Source organism: Crocuta crocuta, unplaced genomic scaffold (genome assembly GCF_008692635.1).
Source record: "Crocuta crocuta isolate KB4526 unplaced genomic scaffold, BGI_CrCroc_1.0 scaffold546, whole genome shotgun sequence".
Classification (NCBI taxonomy): Eukaryota; Metazoa; Chordata; class Mammalia; order Carnivora; family Hyaenidae; genus Crocuta; species Crocuta crocuta.
The window spans coordinates 319,692-335,575 of NW_027527441.1; the positions used below are offsets into that span (position 1 = coordinate 319,692).

Sequence of the window (15,884 nt, forward strand, 5' to 3'; positions counted from 1 at the left end):
GTGGCTCTCACATCTCAATTTCAATAGGAGACACCCTACTTAATGCTCACATTGTATAGTCTCTTCTTACCTAGTACATAGTCTTTGGTCACTGAGAGCCATTTTACACTGGATTACTCTTCCTAAACACAGTTCTGGCACTGCCACTCCAACACCTTTAGATGACTCTCTAGTATGAAGTGATTCCACTCCAAAAGGGACTTATCTTATGGCTTAAGACACTTTATGCTCTACATCATCCCATTTTTCAACAGCTTTTACCAATTTCTCATCCATATGGACTCTATTCTCTGGCCAAATCTGATTACTTATTTTTTCAAGTAGACCTTGTATATCAGGTGACATTTTTGTGGGGGGGGGGGTGTCAGAGTTTTTGCTCCTACTTAAAGGCTTTTCCCTCCAATATCTCTTTCAATTTTAACCATTCTTCCAAGGTTGGCAATAAAGGAACCTATTTTATACAATGTTTCTTGATACGTACATTCCTCCTTTTAAGCAAAGCTGCCAGATTTAGCAAATAAAGATATGACACAGTGAAACTTGAATTTCAGATCAACAATGAGAGTTTTAGTGTATTTCCCATGCAATATCTAGATATGCTTATGCTAAAAATTTATTTATCTGAAATTCAAATTTAACTAGGGCTCCTCTCTTTTATCTGCTAACTCTTCTTACGGCTACAAAGATTCCGTGCTTTTTCCCATCAGATAAGAAGAACAAGTTAAGGTAGGATTTAGAGTAAAGACAAGAATAGGATTTGAACTCCAGCTCTTAAGAAAATGACTTCACTTTGGTTAATTTCCTGTCATAAAAACTGAAGCCACAAACTCTATCAACTTTGAAGATACAGACAGGTGGCGAGATGGAGGCTGTGAATTCACATTTTATTATTTTTAAAAAATTTTAGTGTTTATTTTTTTAGAGAGAGAGAGAGAGCACACAAGTGCGGGGAGGGGTAGACAGAGAGGGAGACACAGAATCCGAAGCAGGCTCCAGGCTCCGAGCTGTCAGCACAGAGCCCGATGTAGGGCTCGAACCCACAAACCTCAAGATCATGACCTCAGTATGCCCAATTTACTGAGCCACCCAGATGCCCCTGAATTCACATTTTAATAAGGAACCTGGGTTATTGTGATGCTGAAGAACATATTGGTCTACCAGCTACTTTGCTGTCTCTAGATAGTTCTGAGGTACATGATGAACAAAATCCTATCACATTCATTAAGGGCAGTCAACAACATCATTGAAAATGGTAGTAAGAAAAGGCACACACTTATGATAGGAAGAAAACTAGATAGTGACACCAGAGGTGGTAAGAAAATGACAAATGTTGCCTATATAGATGAGTTGGACTGATTCATAGAAAGGATGATCCAGAAGGACAAAGTAATTCATGCAGTTTGCAACAAGTGCTGTATTTTTGTAATAGAGAATTATTAGCAGGAGATGGAAGTAAAAGGACAGCGGGGAGTGGGGGAAAGACGTTTTAAAGCATGGCTAGAAGATCAGCATTGATGCCAGTAGCTTAATGTTAGTTTAGAAGAGCCTAGAAGTCTGTTGAGGATGTAAAGTTATGTCCCAAAGTTGCAGACAGTTTCATGGGATCAAGGTGCTACTCAAGTCCTCACAGCCTGAAAGAAGAAATGTGGGCCACATCTTCTAAAGTATTCCCTAACCCTGTGAAGATCACCAAGGATGTGGATTCCCAGGTGCCACGTTATTCCGCTGTGCATGAAACCAGTGCATTTTTGGAAAAGATGTAGAATGGGATGGGTGTTAGTGAGAAGATTATACTTAGTTTTTAGACTTTAAGGACACATTTGGGCCATTCTTTGATGGACATGATTCTGGGAAGTAATCATGATTCTGGTCTGGGAAGGACATGATTCTGTAAGTAATACCTGTTAGGCTTTAATTTCCTATCTGGTACAGAACAAAGGGTTATTCACGATTGTTTCCTAACTTCCCCTTTTCTCAAGTCGTTTCTCATCTTCTACCTTGTATTGAAGTTGTAGAGAAGAAACAATTTTTTCCCCTCATATTTCACTGGGACAAAACTATTTATATAAAACTGTATAATAAATAGCATAGGAGTGAGTAAAAATAAATATTTAGAAGCAAAGACTTTTTGTCTGACAATAAAAGGCCCAGTGAGAAGTTTTCAGGAGGATGTAAGGCATGAACTCAAGTGTTTTTTGAATATCTAATACATACTAGGCCAGTGGTGAATGCTGCAGCTCAAAGAGTAAATAAGACTCTGTACTGTCTACCTATAGGCAGAAATGATTCTATAAGAAAAGGAATTCAGACAAGTATAAGGAGAATGAAAATAGAGCACAGAATTAGGTAAGTACTTTGATACTGGGTAACAAATGCAGACTTGGTGGGTGAAGGCCTTGCAGAGGAAGTAAAATGCAAGCTGAAATTGGAAGGGAGAATGAGTCTAACAAAAATTGGGTAGAGAAAATGAGTTTTTAGGGAGAAGTAATGGAATGTATAAGTAACAGGCACTACATGTCAGAATGGACAGAGGGTATTCAGAAAGCTCAGAAGCTTTATTTGACTGAAGAACACAGGAAGTGGTGAGTAGGCAGGGAGAAATTTACCTAATGATTAAACTGACAGAGAGAAGTTGATAGGATTAAGAAAAGAATGTGGAGACCAGATCATATACATATTCAGTAGCTTAGGCTTTATTTTATAAATAACAGTGAGCAATTGAAGAGGTTTTTTTTTCCTAAGTTTATTTTTTTGAGAGAGAGAGAAAGCAAGCGGAAGAGGGGAAGTGAGAGAGGGAGACAAAATCCCATGGAGGCTCCACACTGTCAGTGTAGAGCCCAATGGGGGCTGGAACTCAGGAACTGTGAGAGCATGACCCAAGCCAAAGTCAAGCATTGGAAACCTAACCGAATGAGCCACTCAGGCTCCCCAAGCAATTGAAGAGCTTTAAACATTGCAGGTGGTGTGACCAGAATTCATGTTTAGAAAGATCAAATAAATTGATGCGGGGCAAGACTGGATACAGGGAGGCAACTGTAGAAATCCTGATTAGGAATGAAGATGGCTAAACTATTTAAATTTTCTTCTGGGACACAATTTTCTTTTCGTTTTTCTCTTACCATGCTGGCTACAACTTTTCTGTCTTCTCTGCAGTGACTTCTGACCTCCTCTACATCTAAATGTTGATGCCCTTCAGGGCTCAGTCCTCTGCTCTCTTCCTTTTTCCATGCACACTCATTATCCGGGCTCTTTCAACCTAATGGCTTTAAATATCATCTGGACACTGACAAGCCCCAGATTTATGTCACCAGCCAGGACTCTCCTCTGACCTCCAGACTCATATATTCCACTGCCTGCTCAACCTCTCCATTTAGATGTTTAATAGGTATCTCAAAGTTAGCGCTAGCAACACTGAACTCCTGATCCTCCCTCTAGATTTGCTGTATTCCATTCTCTGTGTATCAGTAATGGCAACTTTATTTTTCTAGCTGCAAAGCCAAACTTTGGAAATCATGCCTGAAACCTGTCTTTTTCTCATATTCAACATCTAATCCATCAGCAAATCCTTTCTGCCTTCAATAGATATGCAAATATGACTCATTTTTAAAATGTCTAATGCTCTGTATCTATGCCAAGCCACAATCATCTTAGACCTTGCTACTGTAAGAGCCTAGGTGTTGTAATAGCCTAGATTACTTTTACAGATTACTGTTACAATAGATCACTATAACAAGTCTTGCTTTTGCTCTGATCCCCTATATATTTATACTCAACACAGTAGGTAGAATTTATCCTTGAAAATATTAAGTCATGTCACTATGACAAAAACCCTTCAATGGCTTTCCATCTCATTCAGAGTAAAGGTCAAAGTCACGACAATGGTCTATCATCCATGTGGCAGTTTCCCCTCTCATCCCACTTTTCTGATCTTAGCTTAATAGGACCCCTCCCTTTGCCACTCTGCTCCAGGTGTCCTGCCTGCTGTTCTTCAGACACTCCAAGCACGTCCCCATCTCACAGCCTTTCCATCTGGTGTCCCTTTTGTCTGGATCACTCTTACCCCAGACATCCAGAATGTTTCTTTGTTTGTTGTTGTATGTTTGTTTTCTTAGGTCTCCTCCTCCTCCTCTTTTTTTAAATTCATTCATTTTGAGAGAGAGACAGAGAGAGAGAGAGAGAGAGAGTGCGAGCAAGCAAGCAGACAGGCAGGGAAGGGGCAGAGAGAGAGGGAGGGAAAGAATCCCAAGAAGGCTCCAGCTGTCAGCGAGAAGCTGAACGTGGAGTTTGATCTTACAAACTGTGAGATCGTGACCTGAGCCGAAACCAAGAGTCAGATGCTTAACTGACACAGCCACCCAAGTGCCCCTTCACGTCTCTTCTTAAATCCAGTTTTAACACAGAGATCTGCTCTGAACACCTTCTACCAAAAAAGCAATGTTCCCTTCGACCCCACCTGAGCATCTTACCCTGCTTTATTTCTCTTTACAACACTAGCCATCAACACTGGTTTGTTTACATCCATCCATCTCCACTCAAACCATATCCTCTGTGGAAGCAGAAACTGTACCTGTTCCTCTCAGGGTGGCTTCTCTACAACTACTTTCTACTGCATGGTAAGCTCTTAGTCAACAGCTGTCGAGTGATAGGTGGGATGGATATGGGCAGCATGAAAACAGAGAGTTGGTGATGAAAATGAGCTCTGTTTGGAATAACAGTCAGACTGTAATGACATGCATAACAAGCAGGAGAAAGGAGAGGAAAAGGGATCTCGGAGGCTCCCCAAGTTTTGCACATGGACAAAGTGAGTTGACAGTGTAGTACTGAATGAACTAGAGAAGATGGGAAGCAGGACTGCATTAAGAACAGGGGCAGAGAAGGAGAAATTCAATTTTGAAACAGGTAAGATTCAAGTAATTGGGAGACACTCATCTGGAGGCGTCCTGGAGGTGACTGACTGTGCAAGTGGTCGCTGGGTTTGTGCTTAGCATGCATTGGTACTAGGTGTAAAACAACTCTATGGAAAGGGGATGAAGAGAAGACTGGGTGTGTGGTCCTGGGCTGTTTCTTTAGGGGACAGAGAAATACTTTTCATCCCTAAGATGAACATGCTGAATGAGTCGCTCCTCAGGAACCCATTGCCTTCCAGAAAGCCACAGCCCCAATCCTCTAAGGAGCCTCATTGTCTGAACGCCATCGTCTTCCAGTCTGACTCTGGGGGTGCGTGTTTGCCATTCAGAACCTACTATATTTTACTGCACCTCCTGACATTGTTACACAACATTTATTGAAAGCACATTTGATGGTAATGAAGTTTCTATTAACTATGATTAAATCTCATAAAGCACCTGAAGATAATTTAAGATGTGCAGAAGCAGAAAATGAAACATTCGGTTTAGTACATTAGGAAACATAATTGATTAAATTATCTCATTTACAATAAGTGCTTTCATGAGCTATGCGGCGCACATATTTTCCCCAGTTTGTCATTATGACTTGCCAACAGATATCTTAAGACTTCGCTTTCTCTTTACACTTCCCTGCAACTCGAAGCTCGCTCCTCGGCCCACCCATTCACGGAGGACCGACTGCATGCAAGGCTCTGAGTAATGTTTTCTACCCACCAGGCCTTGTGGAGAATCATGTGTACAGCTATATATAGGAACAGGTTGTTTCTCAATTATCTTCATAATTGACTTTGATTTTGCATCAGTGATGATTCATATAGTCTTAAACTAAGCCCCTCTTTCACTGCACAGCCGCAGCCTGAATTTGTATAATGCACTCCTAATCGTGCATGTTACAGAACCCCGGCTGGATTCCTCTGGGAGCCTTTTGCAATCACATTGATTCTGTTAAGGTTTTATTTTTAGGAAATCACAAATTAAAACACTTTAAGCGATTCCGTGGCAGTATCCAGCAATTAAGCATGGTGTTCATGAGCCAAAACCCCAAGCAAAAACTAATTCAGGAGTCCCTGAGGACTAGAAATAGCTAGTGTGGGGTTTATGGCTGGAAGTACAGATGTAACCAAATTAGAATGGCACAGGAATCACAAACTAAGCATGAAATTAATTTTTAAGAAACACATTTCTAAGGAACTCTCACAGTGGCCACCACATAGATACCCATGAACTTGCTGGTGCTACAAGTGAGGACCAGTGGGTGGCTTGGCTATGTCACTAGCAGGTAACTGGGAGTCTATTTACTCCAGCTCTCACCCTAAGGTCTTGACAGAGGCATTAGCAAATATTAACTGACCCAATTATTTCCTCCCTCCCTCAACATACACATGCACACTTATGTATACAACCAGGTTTCCCCACCTCCAATCTCCCTAGTTCAAAATCAAGCATGCAGGAGGTCAGCCGACCACTAGCTAAGTACCAAGAATTACTTTATGGGCAGTGGGCCTCGGTGGAAAGAAAAAGTTAGGGAAGTTTGTTTTTGGTGTTCTGCAAAATTCTCAGACTCTGCAGGTAATGGCACTGTTGTATCTCAAGGCTGCTTGAAGCAACATAACAAGGTAGTAACATAATAGCTTTCCTGGATCTTTCTGTACATCTCCTGACCCCTGTCCCCAAAGCACCTATTTGCATCTAACCTCACAAGAAGGAATCCTTAATTCCTTCCAAGAAGTTAGCTAATAAAAGCTATTAGTTCTCCCAAGCTATCTGAATTATAATACCTTAGAATTTAAAAGATGAAAAGTCATTCACTTTATATGAAAATGGGAGATACCGGACAGGACACCTTCTACAAGCTTATAACCCAAACCAGGCAGCTCAGTAACTTTTCTATTGCTAAGAGCTGTGTTGCCGAGGCCCCTCTACCTCAAGGATGCTGTACCTACTTCTGAGAGCTTCAAAATCATTTGGGAAACATATGAAAATGTAGATTCTCAGGAGCATCCCTGCCCCACCCCACCACATCCCCCTTTATGCCGGGGATTTGAATTCATTTGTCCTATTCTGAGATGGGGTGTATTTAACAAGCTTCCACCACACCCTGAGATTCTGATGCACATGGTTGCTGATCCACTTTTTGAGAAATATTTTTCTAAGATAGTTATTTATTCTCAACCCAAGCTGCACATTGGGATCTGAGGATCTTTTAAACATAGGCATTCCTACCCTTATACGTGGAATCTAAAAAACAAAACAAATGAACAAATTAAACAGAAACACTCATAAATACAGAAGACAAGCTGGTGACTGCCAGAGGGGTGGGGTGATGGGCGAAATAAGTGAAGCAGATTAAGAGGCACAAACTGCCAGTTATAAAATAAATAAGTCACTGGATTTAAAGTACAGCATAAAAGAATATCATCAATAATATTGTCATAACTATGTATGGTGATAGATGGTAACTAGACTTAATCACGGTGATCATTTCCTAATGTACATAAAAGTTGAATTACTATGTTGTATACCCCCAAAACAAACATAATCAATTATATATACTTCAAGGGGAAAAATCAAATATATTAAATATGCATTAAAGTTTTTAAATGTGAAACAAAAACACAGGGATTCTAACCCACCCCAGTTCTGATTCCATTGGTACGAGGGTACAGCCTGAGAACTGGGGTTTTAAAAAGGCTTCTGGGTGGCTCTAAAGTCCAGCCATGACTAAAAACCTTAGGGTCAAATGGCAAGATGCTAACCATTCTCACTGTGCTCTTCTGCCCAAATCTACTGGGTGTTTAAGATGGAGGTCATGCAAAAGCCTGCCACTCCAGGAAGCAAGCCTGCGTGCAGAGTGCTCAAACCGGCACGGACACCAACATTTTCCGTTTCTGCTGATTTCACTCTAATTTACCAAGTTCCATGGATTTCACGGTTGCGTGTCAGGCGCCCCTGCCTCCTCCTAGGTGCAGAGGCTTGGAGTCAGGCTCAGCTCCTGCCCAAGGCTGCTCTCATGAAAGCTTGTACTGACAAATATTTATTAATTTTAATGCTATCAATCTGCTCAGCAATAAGAATCCTAGGTGGCATTTGCAGAGAAATAGATTTTGAGGTAGGCAGCATCAGGGGGGAGATTTACTCTTATGCTGAGGGAGGGGTGTTTATATTTTCCTTCCATTTCAACCTCTGATATCAGACTCCAGACCCAATGAGAAGGCGCCCTGAAAGCCCTGGATATTTTCCTACAACCTCCCATTCTGTTTGGCTCCTAAACAAATACAACAGTAAGGCAGCAAATATGAGAATAAATTATATTCACAAGAGGAAAAATAACTTACTTTGGGGTTTTATTTCATGAAGAGGTTTTTTATCTAAAAGAAAGAAAGAGAAAAAGAGAGTTTCATTTAATAAATTTACATGGAGCAGATAGATTTCCTATATCACTTTATGTCCACCTCTATACAAGAAACATTTTCTGTTTTTGCAGACGATATGGATTATGATGTGTGTATTTTTCCTTTCCTTTCTAATTTCTTATTTTTCTCCTTTGCAATATTTTTCTAGGGTGATTGCTTCCTTCTTCTTCTTCTTCTTCTTCTTCTTCTTTTTTTTTTTTTATTTCCCCTAAGGTTTACTAGAGTTTCTCTCTGTTGCATTTGCTAGATTCTTATCAGCATGATGAGAGCACTGAGCTGACAACATGTTCCTTGTTTCTATACAGGCAGAAGACTGCTCAGGTAAGGAAGGGATGCTATTTCACTGTATGTGATGATGGAAAAATGAGCTGGTGAATACAAATTTCAAGGGATCCTACATTGGTTTGGTCGTAATCATAGCCTGGATAAAAAGATCCAAACTATGCCATTTGTCCATTTCTGTTGAGTATGGGTGTGCTATTATGACCTTGTTGGAGGTCTGCTTTTAAGAAATCACTTTTTGGCTTTCTTTCTCTGTTATCTGTTACTATGTGTACGGTCTCTCTTCATTACAGTGTCATTCTGTAATCACAGTAGCGAGCAGCGCAGCAGGCACAGGAAGTGGACAGAGAAAAAAACTTTCGGGCCAGGCTCAGATGAGACCTTTTTATCATTTCTCCCCACTGCCCTCCAGCCATGCTCTCCTGCCCTGTCTGCCACCAGTGCATAACCTTGTAAATCACCCTGAGACTTGGTGCCTGTGGCTGACTTTGCCTTTGACTCCAGTCTTTCTACTTCCCAGTCCCCATTCCCTGGCTGTCTCAGGCCAACACAACTCCACCATGACACAGACATCTGAGAAGACTGTGCTTTGGTCACCATGTCAAGATTCCAGATGACTTGCATGGGGTGACCTCCCTTTGATCAGTCCCCCTCTTTGGACTTAGATGGAACATGCTCAGATGACATGCTCTGAGGCTGTTGCTCATCATTCACAGAATCACACTATGGTAGGGGGACCACGAGAGGTCACCTTCCAGGGTCCCTTTCCCCCACTGGCCTGGAAGTAAGCCAAGCAGAGGGAGACATGTCATTTTGGATTACGTTTTTCACGGAATCAGATACAGCCTGGTACATCCTGGAGAACTTCATAAATACTATCCGACTAAGCCATAACCTCTCCCAGGCAGACAGACCAGCTATTCTGAATCCTTCACCGGGTATGTGTCTCCCTAACCCACACCTGCACTTAATACCGATTTTGACAGAAAACCCTTGTGGTGTGCTTTACTGAACACAGCTCTTGTGTGTCCTGCCGTCTGATTTGTTATGGAAGTAGCTTTTCAAAGTTGGAGGTCACACTCTTGCAAATGGACTGCCATTTTGTATTTCTCATTATAAGGAGAAAGCTCCCTGGGAAAAGATGATTTCTGGCAAATCTCTCTTTAAATGAAATGTCTTCATAAAAGACGACTATTTGCTCAAGGGGATATGATCTGATTCAGATTTTTACAGTCAGGTTTTTTTTTTTTTTTTACAGATACAGATTTTTACAACAGACAACGCCTGCATCTCCCCTCCCCTCCACAGATTCAGGGCTGCTACTTTTCCTGAGAGCAGGCTGGCCCCTCCCCAAGTCTAGATGCTAATGCACTCAAGGAGTAGAATCCAATGACTTAGGTGGTTGTAACCTGAATTCAGTTTTTGCTTATTGCATGCTATCTGAAAGCATTTGGCATGGGCGCGGGATGCCGACAGGCCAGGCCGAGACGTCTGGAAGTGATGCATTGCTAACACAACACACAGGGACATGCAGAACATCTGTTTAGGACTCTGGCTGAGTTTAACAGCAGTTTCTTCCTTCTGAACCACAGGAACAAAGATTATGCTGGGTAGCAAAATGAAACCCCATTAAAAACAGGTGAGATACAGAACCACTCCTCAGAAAATAAATCAAATAACAGCCAGGCTGTTAAAAATCTGGAGTGGTAGAGTTCTTCTGGGTACAGCTCTAAAGGAAGAAAGAGCAAATGGGGCTAAAAAGCCAGGGCTGGGGTGTCTGGGTGGCTTAGTCGGTTAAGCCTCCAACTCCTGGTTTTGGCCGCATAGGGCTCTGTACTCACAGTATGCAGCCTGCTTGGGATTCTCTCCCTTTCTCTTCTGCCTGCACAACTCTCCCCTAATGCCCCCCCCCACAGCTTGCTCTTTCTCTCAAAAAATTAAAAAAGAAAAAAGAAAAGCCAGGGCTAACTAGTTTCATGAGAAATATTCAGGCCACAAGGGATCACAAGGGAGGAGAGTGGGGTTATTTCCCCCTGTGACCCAGCTCTGGAGTCCTTATTGGCAGTGGCACCATGAATCAGTGCAGACTCTTGGCATTAGAAGAGGATTTCAATCCTGAGTGGTCTTTATTCCCTCTGTGTGACCACAGTGTTCTCCACAGTAAAATGGGAATAACAGCATCCTTGAACTTTGGTACTGAGATTAAACATGATAAATACAAAGCCAATAGCATAGGGCTAGCACATGATCTGTATCAATAAATAATATAATTTCAACACACTATGAACAAAATCAGCATTGTCACTGGTTCAGAGTAAAAACATGTCCCTTTGTGCCAGTACTGGGAGGGAAGTCATAACTCTGAATCAGAACTGGTAGTGGATTTCAGGAGTACGTGAAGGGAGTTAAGAAACTTGTGTCCAGCCCTAGTCTCTGCTTTATGAAACTAAGCACAAGTCAAAACGTGGCTTTCCTGGTAGGAGGAAAGAAGGGCAGTGACCAGAAGATTTTTCCTAGCTTTCACCCACTGTAAATCTGCAGAAAACAACTGAAGACATTCCTAGTGGAATGATTTTCTGAAGCAGAGTAAAATGATTCAAAGGGCCACTGCTCTGCTGTGGGATGTGTTACGCTAAGGTCCAGTGGGTTGGTGTGTATTCTCTAACGGAAAAGTCCAGAAGCCTCTGGTACCAAGAGAACTTCAGTACCTTGGCATCAGCATCAAAATTAGTTTCTGCCGGATTGTGTGAGATGCCAGTATCTGGACAACAAGCTGCTGTCATTAAACACTTTTCCCACTTTGATATATCTGATCAGATTATTCTACCATGAACTTGAGGGAGAGGGCTACCCATTTATCTCACTATCTTTTGAAAGAACTGCCCACCCCACACTCCATGTTCTTTTATTCTGTTTGCAAAATNTTTTTTTTTTGGCAGGGCCATGCATCCCCTTGTCAACCACAAGGGGATGTCAACCACATCCTCTCTGCTTTTGTTTTACCTCTCTCCAAGACCATATTCAAATAACCCCTTAGTAAATGAATCCATTAGGGCCATGGTTCGTAATGTTGGCTGCACATTAGAATCATCGGGGGAGCTTTTTAAACAAATACCCTTGCCTGGGCCCCAGTCCAAGATCTTCTGACTAATTGGGATCTGTGTTTCTGTGATTAACGAATACACCACCACTTTCTGGCAACAAATTTGGGGCTGTATGTACCCAACTTCAGTTAGTCTTGCCTCCCTAAGCGACTCTAGGGTCGCTGTAGTAGATACATGGACCCGGATTGTATCTTGCAGGCAGAGAAATATAGTTTTGAGTGAGTGGCTGCTGAGTTGTAGTTTGGGAAAATCACTAATTTGCCTAGGGTCTAACTTACACACCAAGAGGTACCTTCTGGGTAAATGGAAATTGAGGTCATCATAATTCAGTCTTATAATGATTGTGTATATTTACAAGTTAAAAATGCAAAAATATATTTTAAATCATGTTTTCTTTAAAAATCCTTTTTAATATTTCCACAGTCACTTCACAGTGTATCCTGTGTGTGTGTGTGTACATATACACACACACACATATATACACATATATGTATATATATGAGATATATTTATGAAAGAAAAAACAACTCATAATTCCACACCAAGAGGTAACCATTGCTGATGTTAAGTTATATATAGAAAGTCTAGGCTTTTTTCCCCTTAAGATTTATGCATGCACATGTTTATATATTCTCAGGAAACTATACAAGATCAATACTAATTGATCACTTTTGCCTATAAAGACATGGAATTGTCTTTTATATACTGTTTTGCAATCTGCCTTTGTGCTGTGTGTGTGTGTGGATAGTAGTATACATATTTACACACAAGAAAAAGTGAAAAAGAGAGGACAATCTATCTTATTATTTTTGGTAATGATTCATTTCTTTGCCATCTCTACTTTTCTTGCTTCCTTTGTTATAGGAGATGTTCCCAAAGCATTTCCATGGTATCCATTGTTCTTAGAAGCTATTTATAGCTGCACCCCTATCTTCCCACCCACACCCACCCTTATTCCTTTCTCTGTTGGGAAATAAATATGGCCAGCTATGTACAGCCTAGCCCACACCCTAGGGTTGTAAAGAGAGCAGGCCTGAGGAGATATTGGACATGGAGACAAATGGCTTCAACTCCAACTCACAGACCCCTCCTCAAAACCTGTGGGTGATTATTTGAAGACAGTTTCTATGTCTTTTAAAGACTACACAGGTATGTTTGATACCAAAGTCAATGTCCCCCCCCCCCTTTTTTTTTTAATTCAGGCACAGAAAGCACCCNCCACCAGGACAGTGTGCCCAGACAGCAACTTCCCCCTAAAAGGAAGCAATTCCCATGTGTCATTGTAGTTAGTAATTATTACCATTCTTTAATTTCACTAAACCAGTTGTGTCCCATTTTTTCATCCCCAAAGACCATTTTTATTATTCTTTTCATAGACCCTATGCTTTGAAATCCTTTTCGTCACCCTCTCCCCTGCAAAAAAGATATATGTTGACTGTCCATATTTTTGTAATCTTAAAGTATTAAGAGCTGATTCTGAAGTCAGTGGAATAGTCAGTCTTCTTTCTTGCCCACTCTCTATTCTTTTATTCATTGAAATAATTCTCTGGTATTAGCATGCAAGAAAGTCTACCATGAAAAAAAAAAAAAAAAAAAAAAAAAAAAAAAAAAAAAACAAATGAACACACTNTGCCTTTCCAGTCTACTAGGAACTGGTCCCATCATCTCAAAAATGACTTCATTTCTGTGGCACCTCAACACAAATCCAAGCTCTAGTCCAATCGATCCCTGAATTCTCCAGGCTCACCTCAGTGCCATTCCCCACCATTTTGCCTCCTGTGGGATGCCCTTCTCCTTCCTAGATAAAGATATCCTGTTTCCAAGGCATATACCAGTTTCTGACTCCTTCATGAACTTTGTGGCGATGACTTGGTTCACAGGGATGCCTCCCCTCTCTGGACAGTTTATCTTCCTTATAGTCACTATAATACAATGGCAGGGGGGAGTGCCTGGCTGGCTCAGTCAGTAGAGCATGACACTCAATCTCAGAGTCATGAGTTCATCAACCTCACTGCACATAGGGGTTACTTAAAAAAAATATACAATGTCGACTTTGTGTTCAAATGTAGTACTTCAGAACTGTTCCTTTATTTTATACTTTTTACTCAGTGTCATTTATGGGCCCCTAACATATAAATCATATTTAAATGATTAGCTCATGAATAACTGGCACAGCAACCAGAGAATCACAGCAAGAGAAAAACAGAGGAACAATGAAATTGCAAGTTATTTGCATGATTATTCACTGATTGGCAGAAAAGAATTTGCCATTATTGATTACCAGTGTATTTCATTCATTCCTTCTTCCCCTCTCTCTCCGAACTAGAAATAATTAAGGACCAATGTTATGCTCTCTGAATGTTATCCAAGGCTGCAGGAAATCCCAGGGCCTGGCCGATCTGTCTTGTATCAGCTCTGGCAGATAATTAGATAAACACAAGGCCTGCTTTGCATTGGCAACACCACTGTGATTGAATATGTCAGGCAGATCCTGAAGATGACAACTGGGGATTCTATTCTCTTCTCCTCTCGGTGCTGAAAGTTCCTTGAGGCAGTAGATCCCACAGACACGGCACTTGTAGCCCTCAGACTCTTCTAATGATCAAAACCACAGAAAAACCAGAAGAGCATAAAATCTATCCCACCTCCAGTTTTTCCTCCTTTTAGTTTTTAATTTCCGTATTGTAGTTTCCTTTTTGTTCGTGTTTCAAAGCTCCTGCTCAGATGACTCTTTAGAGAGTGGATCTACTACACAAATCCCTTCAATTCTTGCTTCCTCACCCACCCCTCCTACCCTTGCCCCATCACATTAATTAGGGAAAGTCAGGCAGTTACTATAACAGAGACCTTACAGGTGTCACTTCTCATGAACAATGACCATCCAGAATTGTCCCTCAGTCACAGCACATGATTAGTGTGCATCAGGAGATAGAGCCTTCCTCCCTTTCAAATCTGAGGTCTCTTTTGTAGGAATGTCTTTCATTTTCTAATCTGAGACAAGTCAGTGTCCATAATAACCATGTTCACGAGGAACATTTGCATATCTCATTTTTGAGCTAAATCATTTGAATTTTTAGAACCCATACCATCTATGTTACAAAGTTCTATCCATTCCCAGTGATTCTTTAGGTGGCAGTTTCTGTAGCGGATAAACAGAGTAAACTATGCTCCTGGATCATTGCAAACACTCTTAAGTACGGGGCCACAAAGACTCTACCAGAAATTGGTCTCAAAATGCAATGTTTCTAACTCTGTTCCAAAGGAAGATGTCTATTAAGATCCTTTTTCTATCCAATAAATTAATTTGCTTTGATTCCCTCCATTCCAACCACAATAGAAATACATACACATTCAAAACTAAACAATGTTTAGATTATATAATTTAAGTTTAAGGAAATCATTTATTGGTTAATGTCCAGAGGATTACTTTCTTTACCTTAAGGTATGATTTCTTTCCCAAAATTCTTTTAAAATATAACAACTTTCCTCTCTCTCTCTCTCTCTCTCCCTAAGTTTAACAAAACATTAAAAAAAAAAAAAGGTGTAGATGCCTGGGTGGCACAGTCTGTTAAGCATCTGACTTCAGCTCAGGTCATGATCTCATGGTTTGTGGGTTTGAGCCCCACATCGGGCTCTCTGCTGACAGCTCAGAGCCTGGAGCCTGCATCAGATTCTGTGTCTCCCTCTTTCTGCCCCTCCCCTGCTTGCATGCTGTTGCTCTCTTGCTCTCTCTCAGAAATAAATAAAACATTTAAAATATATACATAACAACTTTCAGGGTGCCTGGGTGGCTCAGCTGGTTAAACGACTGACTGACTTCGGCACAGGTCATGATCTCATGGTTTGTGAGTTCGAGCTCTGAATCAGGCTCTCTGCTGTAAGCACAGAGCCCACTTGAGATCCTCTGTCTCCCTTTCTCTCTGTCCCTCCCCCACTTGCATGTGTGCTCTCTCTCTCTTCCTCAAAATAAATAAATAAACTTTAAAAAAAGAAAGAAAATCTAAGCAAAAAAAACAAAAAAACAAAAAAAAAACAGGCTTCTACAATGGATGTGCCACTCTTAACATAGGGTCATGGTGGATTCTGCTGTGTCTAGATTTGCCCTTTTGTTGCTGGATCATAGGAAAGTCTGGGTAGGAGATTCCTATCACCATCCTGGGTAGGATGGTGAGATTCAG

The 15,884-nt window shown here is 41.1% G+C and overlaps 1 protein-coding gene across 1 annotated transcript in view; it reads right to left on the reverse strand.

Annotated features, from left to right (window-relative positions):
- UNC5D (unc-5 netrin receptor D) overlaps positions 1-15,884 on the reverse strand; it is a 236,217-nt gene that overhangs the window by 78,326 nt on the left and 142,007 nt on the right. Inside the window, exon 8 of the mRNA XM_077760653.1 lies at positions 8,243-8,275. Within this exon, the coding sequence (XP_077616779.1) occupies positions 8,243-8,275 (33 nt within the window). The remainder of the gene's footprint in view (positions 1-8,242; positions 8,276-15,884) is intronic.